The 12,739-nt window shown below is 26.9% G+C and overlaps 1 protein-coding gene across 1 annotated transcript in view; it reads right to left on the reverse strand.

The window, feature by feature from the left end:
* Nucleotides 1-173: 173 nt before the first annotated feature.
* Nucleotides 174-12,739, reverse strand: part of LOC111623188 — a 23,345-nt gene continuing 10,779 nt past the window's right edge. The window contains exons 2-13 of the mRNA XM_023365680.1: nucleotides 6,508-6,646; nucleotides 6,372-6,443; nucleotides 5,661-5,841; nucleotides 5,053-5,217; nucleotides 4,748-4,927; nucleotides 4,585-4,672; nucleotides 4,133-4,257; nucleotides 3,925-3,983; nucleotides 3,768-3,849; nucleotides 2,846-2,930; nucleotides 2,701-2,773; nucleotides 174-669 (exon numbers count right to left, since the gene is read on the reverse strand). Coding sequence (XP_023221448.1) covers nucleotides 575-669; nucleotides 2,701-2,773; nucleotides 2,846-2,930; nucleotides 3,768-3,849; nucleotides 3,925-3,983; nucleotides 4,133-4,257; nucleotides 4,585-4,672; nucleotides 4,748-4,927; nucleotides 5,053-5,217; nucleotides 5,661-5,841; nucleotides 6,372-6,443; nucleotides 6,508-6,646 — 1,344 coding nt within the window. The 3' untranslated portion in view covers nucleotides 174-574. The remainder of the gene's footprint in view (nucleotides 670-2,700; nucleotides 2,774-2,845; nucleotides 2,931-3,767; nucleotides 3,850-3,924; nucleotides 3,984-4,132; nucleotides 4,258-4,584; nucleotides 4,673-4,747; nucleotides 4,928-5,052; nucleotides 5,218-5,660; nucleotides 5,842-6,371; nucleotides 6,444-6,507; nucleotides 6,647-12,739) is intronic.

Here is a 12,739-nt window from a genome sequence, read left to right on the forward strand (position 1 = left end):
ATATAATCTATATATATGTATACACAATATAATTTATAATATTAAAGATAATAAATATAATTATTATTTAAATAATACTTCAACATTGTCACATTGATTACGTGAACAACGATTGGTTATTTATTAATAATTGATTAATTTTTTATGTAATATTTACATATTGTTACATCAAGAGCGTGTACAATGACAAAGTTATAAGTTGAATAATTCATTATTATAATTATATTTTTAAAATATTCCATAATTTATCTTCCAATTTAGACGTTTAAAATTTATTTTAAAAAATTATTTCCATTTAATAATTACACACGTGTTTAGATACATATTTTATAATAGATTCTGAAGCTCTTCTTTATATACAATTATTAAGGCTCAGTTTAAAATTTTTATAAGTTGGCCCACATCAATTTGAGGCATAATTAAGATAAAATACACTCCAAATAAACGGTATATAAAGTATTTAAAGTACAACCACTCGATACTTTATCACTGATCGATCGAATCATTAAGGTAACCAACATACATAAAATATATTAAATTTCGAGGAAAAAAAATATATTTTTTTTGTATAGAATCAAGTCGTTTTTAATGTTAATGAACATAAACGTTGGAACTCTTCTTCATCTTTTTCAAATGTTTCTATCAGGCTATGGACTGACTTTCTTTCCACTGAAATGGAAAACGTATTACTTATAAGTTGGAAAATTTACATAAAAAATTTAAAAACAATTTAATTAAGAATATTACTTAGAAAATTAAATAAAATTCATATACTTTTTTAAAAAAATTATTATTATTTATTAGGAGTAGAGCTTATTTAATTGTCTAGGTTAAAGGAAGAGAGGAGGGGGATGAGGAAGAGGAGAGAAGATCCCGGTAGTGTACTGATTATATAAGGATAATTATAAGATAAATTTAAATTAAATAATAAGAAAAGACGATAAATTATCTTTAAAAAGAAAAGGTTAGCAGGCAAAGGATAAAAGAATAAAAATTATATGATATTATTTGGGGAAAAATTTTATAGAGTTAACATTAACATCCCTATTCCCAATTCGTATGAAAAAAAATGTATCAATGTTAATATGAATAAAACAGTAAATTTTCTACAGTTATAAACACTTATAAATGCTTGTAATTTTATTGAAAATAAACTGAAATTACCATTACAATGCGTGTTTTAGTAACTCCCTTCGAGGGAATTCTCCAGTTTGCCTATCATTGAGTTAGAAAATTGTTATAAAGTAGTTAATTGAAGTTACAAACGTATACAGTACATTTGGACGTGTTATTGTATTATTAAAACAAATAATTACGTTATTTTAAATGTCTTTTTTTAAAGAGTTATTTCGAGTAAAACAATATGATTTTTGTGATAATATTGAATTTTTTTTAACAATAACTTCATATATAAAAAGAATTTCAGTAGGAAAAAAAACTCAGAAGCATCATTAAATGGTAATCTAAAGTCAAATATGTAATTATATACTAAATTAAATTAATACCTTTAATGTAATTAATGACATTCATATTAAATCTCATATTGAACAGAATAATATAAAATCCCCATACAAAACACAGACCATTTTATGTGTGTTACTTTGACGGGAATGTTTAACATTCACAGACGTGCTAATGTTTACACTATAATAGAAGGAAAACATTCAAATGCATATTTAGTTAGAAGACGATTTTACATACAGTAAAACACATTTTACTACTTATAAGTGACTGAACAACAAAGTAAACACGCGTGGTAAATTGTATAACATTCCCAAATTTGTTATTGTATCAATTAAAATAATTATTTATTACTTTCCTGGCTTTGTTATATATATAACAGAGCAAAAGTATGGAGATCGGTCGAAAAAAATGACCCAAAATGTATACATTTTTGGACTTAAGGCATCTTCAGTCGTAAATAAATGCAAAAAATTAATTTTTTTAGTATGTATTAATGTTAGTGTATGTATGTATGGATATACACGTGTAGAGCACGATTTTGTTCACCCTATTTAAAGCTTAATAAATCCTTTGATTTTTGTCTAAAATTTATGAAATTTTGCAAGGAAATTTGTATTTTAGGAAGATTAATGCGGTTCAATTTTGGTGGTTAAAGGTCAAGAGGGTGAGGAGATTAAGAGAATCATTCTTCATATCTCGAGTAGGGTCGGAATTAATGACGATTTTATCCGTTATTATCATTTAGAAATATTTATAAAACACATCTCTACCATTAAAATTTTACCAATACATTACTTTCATATGAAATTAAATAAGGTTACATTAAAAATAACGAAATGTGTTATAATAATCTTCAACAAATTCAATTCAATAAGATACTTACATATGAATGAAGTTATTTATTCGTTTCATTATAATATTTTCATATGAAAGAGAATATTTTGAATGTTTAATTTTTAAAAAAAAAACTTCAACCGAACTATTAAAGTTTTAATAAGATTTTATATTTAATAAAATGATTTAATCTTGACACATTCTATTTATAAATATAAATTTTTCATGAATTTATTAAAAGAAAAATGTTTCCTTACAAAATATTCATAAAGTATTTTAAAAAAGAATTACATTTAAATTTTTTAATCAATTAACATTACAGATAAATGAATTATCAAAGATTTATTTAGTTAGAGTATTGCTTAGAACAGCTTTATTTTTATTAATAAAAATTACATTTACCTCTTGATAATCTTGCCTGAAGTATGTAATTTTCTTTTTTAAGAAATGTTATAGTTGTTTCTTGTCGCCTTAACTATAAAAAATAATATTAAATTATTAAGTTAAATACCATTAAATCTTATTAAATTTATTAAATTGTGTTTACTAGATTGTGTAGTCTCAGAACTTCCTGTTGAAGACGAGTTAAACACGTAAAATGTGACTGATAAGATTCCAAACTCTTCTGTCTCCTGTGTAATAATAATTAAGAAAAAATTTAAAGTATTATAAATGGGAACAACTACAGTAGAGCGTCGTTTATCCGAATCAATTGGGAACTGGGGTTGTTCGGATAACTTATTTTTCGGATAACCGATTACGTACGAAAAAATATATTAACCTATCCCGTGTTGTAATTTTTCTCCGTTGCGTGTCGCTTCGCATTGAATTTTCGTTGTAGTTAAGCCTAATGTAAACTTTTTAAAATAATAATCGTGTCTATTGTATCGTTAAAAATTATTTCTTTATTCTTTACAAACAAAATAAATATATCCAAAAATATAAAAACAAAAAAAAATTATACTTTAGAAGTTGATCTAGTATCAAAAACGTTCGATTCAGCACTACACACAGTCCTCAGAAAAACACCACACAAAAGTGCCAGTGCTGCCAGCTAAAACACACACACACACACCAACAAAAGAATATTGGAGTTGCCAAAGATATAGCCAAAGATTGCAGCGCCACAGCACTATCGAAAATTTAAATTTGCCGACTGGAATGCTTTCGGTTAACCGACGTTTCGGATAACCGATATTCGGATAAACGATGCTCTACTGTATTATAAGTATTATAAATTTTAAAGTAATAAATGGGAACAACTATTATAAGTATTATAAATTTTAAAGTAATAAATGGGAACAACAAATAAAGGGTATGAGAAAAGGTCGTCTTAGTGTTTGTAGAGAGGAAAGAGTGAAAGAACACAAGATGTTAAAATTTTCTTTATAGATTAGAAAAGGAAATTAAGGTGTTATATTTAAAATTATTTGAAAAAATTCTACTAAAATGATCATAATTTCTCTTACCATTTTTCAATTTCATCCTGCATAGCAGTCAGAGATTCAGGTTTATCCCAGTCATACACACCAGGAAGTGGTGGATAATGTCCTGTTTTATTGAAAATATTAATTATAAATTAAAATATTTTATAAAATTTCATAAACTACTTTTTTAATATTTTACCATCGAAAGGTGGTAAATAACATAAAATAGTAGTATTTTCTCTTCTTTCTTCTAAATCACTGTCAAAAAAGTTTTATGTTAATTAATTAATAATATAGAAATTCTACACAAGTTATTAATAAAAGTGAACATTTTGTTGAAAAAATGTTGAAAACACTTAATATTTTTCTTAATTTTATAACTGTAATTAATTATAATCTATCTTTACCAGAATCGACTACATAAAATGATATCATCCGTGAAATCGTTCTTTTTAAAGAAATTTTGCGAGTAATTTTTTGCTTGAACAACTAATGCATCATATGGACCAACTTGTGAGGGATTTTTTAGTTTCTAAAGGAAAAAAAAATACAAAATTTCTTTTATATTTAATTCATAATACATACATACGTACAGTGAATGTCATGAAATCCTCACAGTACCCCTTTACATTCGCAAAAGAACATTGGAGAGTAACAATTGGGGATCATTCTCATTGTCTTTTCTTTTGTAAAATAATATAAAATGTAATAGAAATAATTCTGCTTTAAGAACTCTTCCTCTTTTGTTGAATGTCCATGCTTTATGTAACACGAAGCACCATACAAACTGCCGATTTCGTAACATACACTGTACCTGTACATAAAATACTTTCAGGCATTTACATAACAAGAAAAATACCTTCAGAAAATATCTTCCAATGCCACATTTTCTGTAACGTTTACGGACGGTCAATAATGACAAATTGACAACTTTTACGCCAGGAATTCTACGTATTTTATGAATGTATGGGTTAGAAATCATATTATGAATAATTACCAATTGAAGAAGGATTGTGTCATACTTATAATTTTTATGGAAAGTAGCTGAAGCTATTAATTTGTGTTCAATTCCAACATGAGAAGGCAAGAGGCTGTAAGTTTCTTGGGCTATTCGAGATTCTTTTCTTCTAGTGACGACTGATCTAAGGAATGTTTCTAACCCCCTAGAAAAGTCATCGTGGTAGTCGTCTTCTTCCATATCACTGCAAATAAAGCTCACTTTTTAAATGAAATTAGTAGTAAAACTAATTAACTATATAGAGAAGGAAGAAGAATATAACATTAAAAATTAATATTAAAATATATAAAATGTTATAAATGTTAATACCTTTCGGATCCGGTATCAACAGAATCACTAAAAATATCAGAAAAAGGCGATTCTGTGTGTGAATTTCCGTCTGTTTTTCCACTATCACTACGTGGAACTGAAATCATATTGTTTCTATTCTGGAAGACGTTTCTTTCAATAGCACATTCCTCACTTTTTCTATTTCTGCTGACGAAAAATGTTAAATTAAGAAACAATCTAAACATTTATTACATAAAATAATACATTTATTATATTACAAAAGAACCGAGAAAACACGAGAAGAAAACCCAAAAAAACACGTGGCCAGTCCGTTGGTGTGTCTTTTTTGATCTGACCATCGTGTATTTTTTGTTTTATTTTTGTGTTTTATACCTAAATAGGTGTCAATTTCCCACAGGAAGTCCTTCTGTGAGGTACTGTACTTCTATTGACAAATCATCCAAGTGTATATTAAGTAAAGCAATGTTTTATTTAATATAACCAATTTGATTTCATTTAATTTAAAATTCATCTTAAATGTCCGAAGTTTATTTCTTAATACAATTCTGTGTACAATACAATTTATGATACATGTAGAATTTATTAATTGAATTATATAAATGCCAAGTATCGAAACATAAACGTACCTCGATGTCCATAGTTTCCAATCATCCTGAATTGGAGAAATGGCACAGTTACTCCGATCATCATCTCCTGTATGATTTTTAGGAGTGGATGTTGAAGATCTATTCTGGTATTGAGTATTTGTCACGTTATTATCGGGAATTCTTCTATCATCTTGTGCTGTATCAGGATTGTTGTTGATTTCTTAAAAAGTAAAAAAAAAAAGTAGATCAATAAAAACAAAGTCACGTTATTTTCCCATTACGACTATTCTTTTATTCTTTAAAAATTTACCCTCATAAAAATTTTTTAAACTTATTTCTAATGCTTTTACGTACTTCTAATAAGCGATATATGGCTCCTATTGTGACAAGGTTTGGTCACCCTTTGTGTAATCCTTTAAGGATTAATTTGTTTAAAAATTGGACGATATTAATCAAGGAATTTTCTTAATAAAATTAAACATGGCTACTTAACTTTATGACATTGCATAGAAGCCTATAGATTACCTTTATTTTCAAATTGATTGTATGAAAATCACGTTTAAAAATTAACATAAAATTCATATATACATTCACGATTTTAACTTCATTTTTACTAAAAGTTTATATATACTTAAACTTTTACTAAAATTTAAATTTTTAAGAGTGATTTTCATAAAATAAACTACTTTTAAACCTTATTTTTAATGCATTTTATTAGAACGTTATAATGAAAAATAATTGTATTCTTACCTCCTATAGAATCTTCTCTAGAACGAAAGCTTGGACTACTAATTATCTGATTTTCCCATTCCTTGAGAATTTCTATAGAAAAATGTATTTTAAGTATAAAAAAATATCGCTAAAAATAAGATTTATGACTCTATACCTGAAGTTTCTCGAAGAAGAAAAAGTGTCCTTGCTCCTTCCACACAAACGATCCTATACAGAACTTGAGCCGTTAAGTCCGGTAGACACGTATCGTAAAGTGCTACTACTGCGTGTAGTAAATCAGTAGGAGACGTTACCTATAGTAATATACAAATACCATAAAACCACAGCAAATATACTCAGGCAATTGTAGAAATCAGTCACTCTATAAGTTAGAATTTAAATGTTTAATGACATCAAAAACATTGTAAATATTAATCAAAGTAAATCGTCTTTTAAAGAAAAGTACTAAATTAATATAATATACATAAAAATTAATATAAATAGAATGACATTCTATAGGAAACTGACCCTTATTTAGATGTTAGGCACGTGAAAAAAACACGAAAAATTCCATGTGACTACTCGCAAAACCGCAACCGTACCAGTGTTTTAGTGGTGTTATTCACTAGACAACTGGTGGAAAAATATACAGCATTGGGTCACTATAACCATTAATTTTGTAAGAGTTAGAGGGCAGGAATCTCACTAAAGTGAAAAATTGCAAACATATTCGCAAACATTAACTCTTAATACTCTTAACACAAAATAAAGTACAGTACGATTGCGCTAATCCAAACATCTACCATTTCCTGTACAAAAATAAAGAACTTGTCAACTGTAAACTTGCAACTCACGTATAAAATAAAAATAAGACACGTGTTGTGAGCATCGTTGCTCATTCTTTCTGTTATTCTGTTTGACTTAACAACAATTCTAACCTTTATTTGCTGCCGTAAAGTATCTTACAACAGTAAAGAAAATAGCTTCGAAGCGTAAGCATCATATCCCAATACCATAATCCGCTAATCCGAACTTTTCATGAATCTAAACTACCACTGATTTCAATTAGTTCGAATTAGCGCGATTGTACTGTAAAATAATATACTGTACTGTAAAACTGCGTTTTATAAATGTAAACCACAATGTCAGACAGCAATTTTTAGCCATATTTTTAATTTATTCAATGTAAAATATATGCTCTCCACCTCAAATTAGCAGTGGCTTGCTCCTCCTGTACATCATACTTTTCCTTTAACAATAGAGTCTTGCAGGTAAGCTATCTATCTCCTTTTAGGGGGAAAGATTTGAATTGAAATAACACGAATCTAAGACCAAAGCGAAAATTCATACAAATGGACGACAGTGGGGATTTACAGGTCTACAATTTTTTCAAATTTCAACTCAATTGCAGAGTGAAACAATACAGTATAAGTACAGTATATGATGCAGTATATGTATAGTATTTAGACTACAGTAAAATACAGTTATTCACATTACCATATTGTGTTTTATAGACGTTAATAATAACAGTTGAGAGAAACACGACATACACCTTACACTAAGAGACAAAACGCGTGAGTGAGGGTGGCTAGTGCCAAGACGAGGAACGTCACCGCCCCCATAGTTCTTCAGAGCATTAAAACTTTTACAAAAATTTAACTTCTTATAATAAATCTTTGTATACATTTATGGTATTAAATAATAAAATAATAAATTATAAATATATTTTTTAATTTTCTTTATACTTTTTTGCATTAGCCCCTAAGACACAAGAAATAAAAATCATATATACGACTCTATATAGAGTTTATATAACATATTTAATTCATATTAAATAATTCACACAAATTCAGTCAACTCAGGCATTAAAGATGTGAAACTTGAGATTATTTGCACTGTAAAATTGAATTTCGAAAAAGAAGATTAAAGCTAAAATGTAGTTTTAAATATTTAAATAAGTAACTCTTTTATTAAATATTAAATTAATAAACCTAATATAAACATCTCTTAAAAATAATACTTCGATTAATTAACTTTGTTAATTAATTACATCATTAAATTATACTTTTATAAAAACTTACCTCAGGAATGGTAACTAATTTCATTATAAAAACCAATAATTCCATTAGGAAAATTTTATTAAGAAGTACGTGTTAACTTCTACAATTTGTTCCTGAAGAATACAACAAAACTGGGTATTATTGATCCTAGCAGCAAGAGAAAACTTAATAAACCCGTTATATAACATCGTAGCGTGTGAATGAGAGGTGGTAAAATCAACAAAGTCCTGGTATAAGAAGCCAATTTTTCTATCTTTATTTATTCACGTGTTTAGATCTCCTCAGAGGGGACCAAAAAAAGGCACTGTTCTTCCCAAAATCCAGTGAAAAATTCCACAAATTATAGATCTTAAAATTGATTAAGATATGGTCGAGAGGGTGAAGTAATATAACTGTATTGGTGTAATCATTTGTCTCCATGCTTTGTCAACTAGAAAATTTTCTATAATTAATTTTAAACTGAATATTGAATAGTAGAATTGATTTCGTATGTAGTATTTAAAAGAAAACCAACGGTTTCATTGATATAACCTCTGACCTATTTCGTTGCTAAAACAAAGGAAGAAATAATACTGCTTGAGGAACAAAATTCATGGATAAGAATTGAAAAAGTCACGAGTTTAATTAATAACTTTGACGTGTTAAGTTTAATTGCAATTGAGAATTATCTATAATATAACATCATCATCAAGTACTGTCAAATTTAATTAATATCTCATATTTTTCCTCCATTAATTCTGTCATATGCTTAAACAAAATGATTTATAGAAGACATTACAACACATATAATAGCAAATATTAGACTATTAATATATATGAAAATGTCCTTAATACTTTTTTCTCTTAAATACCAGTAATAAAAAGTTAGTTTTGATCAATAATTTTATAAAATATGGTTTAAATTTTTAATAAAATTTATTATTTAATATAATAAATCATGGCTATTCTCACTATTATTATTATTATTATTAGAAGGTGAAGGCCCAGTGTCTTCGAGTGGAGGAAGCTGGAGATTATTCTCCAGGCTTGGAGAAAAATTTGGAGGTCCTTAATGTTATTTTTACTAAAAAAAAATAAAATATTTAAGAGGACTTTTCATTAATAAACATTTATATATTTTATTTGTATAAAAATAATTGAGAAAGGGCCCGTTGAGAAGAAAAAGGGCATCATCTAGGCATTCAAGAGACTACTAACTAAGGATTTATCCTACAGTTTTAAGAAAGAAAAAGAGTAAAGGATAAGGAAGAGATGTATAGACTTATTATAATAGTTCTTAATAAATTTGCAGTATTTTTTTGTATTATGACATAGAAACTATTGTGAGAAAAAGTCATTATCAAGTGAAAATAAAAACTAAAAGTAATCTTAGTATTAGAAAGAGAAAAATTTCATAATATAATTAAAATGAAATCAATTCAGAAAAAGAATTATAAAATAATTTATATATATAAGCGTAGAGCTTTTTAGAACCATTAAGTCTTCTTTCTTGAATTGGTAATCACGTTAAGGATTAAAGGATTCTGAAGTTGCTCCTAATCGATAATTGCACGAAATAATTGCAATTTATGAAATAATATAACGATATAAAAAAGAATCAAATGGTAGACATTTTGCTGAAGATAAATAAAAGCAATGCTTAATGTGCTTCATTTAAGAATTTAGAAAATTGTATAATCATTTTCCATTTTGTACAGTACGGTAGACCCCCCTATAACATTGTCGATAATTCGGCGTTATATGAATTCCATGTTGTACGAGTCACTTAGATTTTACAAATACGTGAGCCATTCACAGCCCGGCACTCGTATTTATAAAATCTAAGTGACTAGTACAACATGGAATTCATATAACACGGAATTATCAACAGTGTTATAGGGAGGGGTCTACTGTAATTTATGTAGAAATTTCTCACGAACTAATGATGTTTTAAATAGATTTCTTCGTATTTTTATCTTTAAAAAGAAAAATTTAACCAACTAAAACTTTGTGATGTCTTCAGATAAGTGGGAAAGTTTAACAATTGATTCTACAAAAAAAAAGAGATGATGTTTAACATTCTGTACCACGAACTATCATCAGAAATCTCATCATCTCAAACCATAGTGAGATATTATTATCGAGAAATTGTAATCCAAGACAGAAAAACCTTCAAAATTACCAATAAATAAAACTATTTTAATCTTTTCTTTTGACATTTTTATGATCTCTATCTTTCATATTCACTATCAGATACTACAGGAAGTGTTAACTGTTTTTTTTTTAATGTGTTACATACTGNTTATATATTTTATTTGTATAAAAATAATTGAGAAAGGGCCCGTTGAGAAGAAAAAGGGCATCATCTAGGCATTCAAGAGACTACTAACTAAGGATTTATCCTACAGTTTTAAGAAAGAAAAAGAGTAAAGGATAAGGAAGAGATGTATAGACTTATTATAATAGTTCTTAATAAATTTGCAGTATTTTTTTGTATTATGACATAGAAACTATTGTGAGAAAAAGTCATTATCAAGTGAAAATAAAAACTAAAAGTAATCTTAGTATTAGAAAGAGAAAAATTTCATAATATAATTAAAATGAAATCAATTCAGAAAAAGAATTATAAAATAATTTATATATATAAGCGTAGAGCTTTTTAGAACCATTAAGTCTTCTTTCTTGAATTGGTAATCACGTTAAGGATTAAAGGATTCTGAAGTTGCTCCTAATCGATAATTGCACGAAATAATTGCAATTTATGAAATAATATAACGATATAAAAAAGAATCAAATGGTAGACATTTTGCTGAAGATAAATAAAAGCAATGCTTAATGTGCTTCATTTAAGAATTTAGAAAATTGTATAATCATTTTCCATTTTGTACAGTACGGTAGACCCCCCTATAACACTGTCGATAATTCGGCGTTATATGAATTCCATGTTGTACGAGTCACTTAGATTTTACAAATACGTGAGCCATTCACAGCCCGGCACTCGTATTTATAAAATCTAAGTGACTAGTACAACATGGAATTCATATAACACGGAATTATCAACAGTGTTATAGGGAGGGGTCTACTGTAATTTATGTAGAAATTTCTCACGAACTAATGATGTTTTAAATAGATTTCTTCGTATTTTTACCTTTAAAAAGAAAAATTTAACCAACTAAAACTTTGTGATGTCTTCAGATAAGTGGGAAAGTTTAACAATTGATTCTACAAAAAAAAGAGAAGATGTTTAACATTCTGTACCACGAACTATCATCAGAAATCTCATCATCTCAAACCATAGTGAGATATTATTATCGAGAAATTGTAATCCAAGACAGAAAAACCTTCAAAATTACCAATAAATAAAACTATTTTAATCTTTTCTTTTGACATTTTTATGATCTCTATCTTTCATATTCACTATCAGATACTACAGGAAGTGTTAACTGTTTTTTTTTTAATGTGTTACATACTGTTAAAATAATTTTACACAAGAAAACTCGTAACTAACATATATTTAGTACTTAATTAATTATTTTTTATGTTAAATAATAAATAAAATATATTATTTAATTAGAGTATAATTAATTGTCTAGAATGCTTCTAACTTATTGTGTTTACGACGTATCTGAAGACACGTGAAATATAATGAATAGGAAAAAAATATTACATTATTTTAATAAATAATTAATATGTTTTAAATATATAAAGATTTATAAGTTTGATATATGAAGTGACTTTTACTTTGGTATTATCGATTTAGAATAGAGTTACACAATCGATACAATATTGCTATACTCTATAAGTTATTATTCAAGCTTTAAAATATATTTTTTTGGATATATAAAGCGAGTTTTATATATTTTATAATAAAAATAACAATATTTATTTAATTAAACTATTAATTTTACACCGAATAACTTATACTTGTTGCAGAATATCGCCTCACTAACACGAAAGCCATGCGACGTATCGAGATAACTCTTCGCGTAACGTTGAAAATAAATGAGATAAATGGAATTTATTCTTCTGACAATAAAATATCATGAACTAAATTCGATTATACCAATAATTCTTTAGATATAGAAGGTAAAAAAAGTAAATTATATCGCGTATGTTATCCTTAATTCTATGAGAAATTATCCAGAAAACTATGAGACAAATTACAGAATTTTTCGTATAAAATATTAAAGATAATTAATGAGTTAATACTTTTAAAAAAAAGAATAAAGTATATGTGTAGTCTCAGAACTTCCTGTTGAAGACGAGTTAAACACGTAAAATGTGACTGATAAGATTCCAAACTCTTCTGTCTCCTGTGTAATAATAATTAAGAAAAAATTTAAAGTATTATAAATGGGAACAACTACA

This window comes from Centruroides sculpturatus, unplaced genomic scaffold (assembly GCF_000671375.1).
Source record: "Centruroides sculpturatus isolate CEXI.00-Female unplaced genomic scaffold, Cexi_2.0 scaffold84, whole genome shotgun sequence".
Classification (NCBI taxonomy): Eukaryota; Metazoa; Arthropoda; class Arachnida; order Scorpiones; family Buthidae; genus Centruroides; species Centruroides sculpturatus.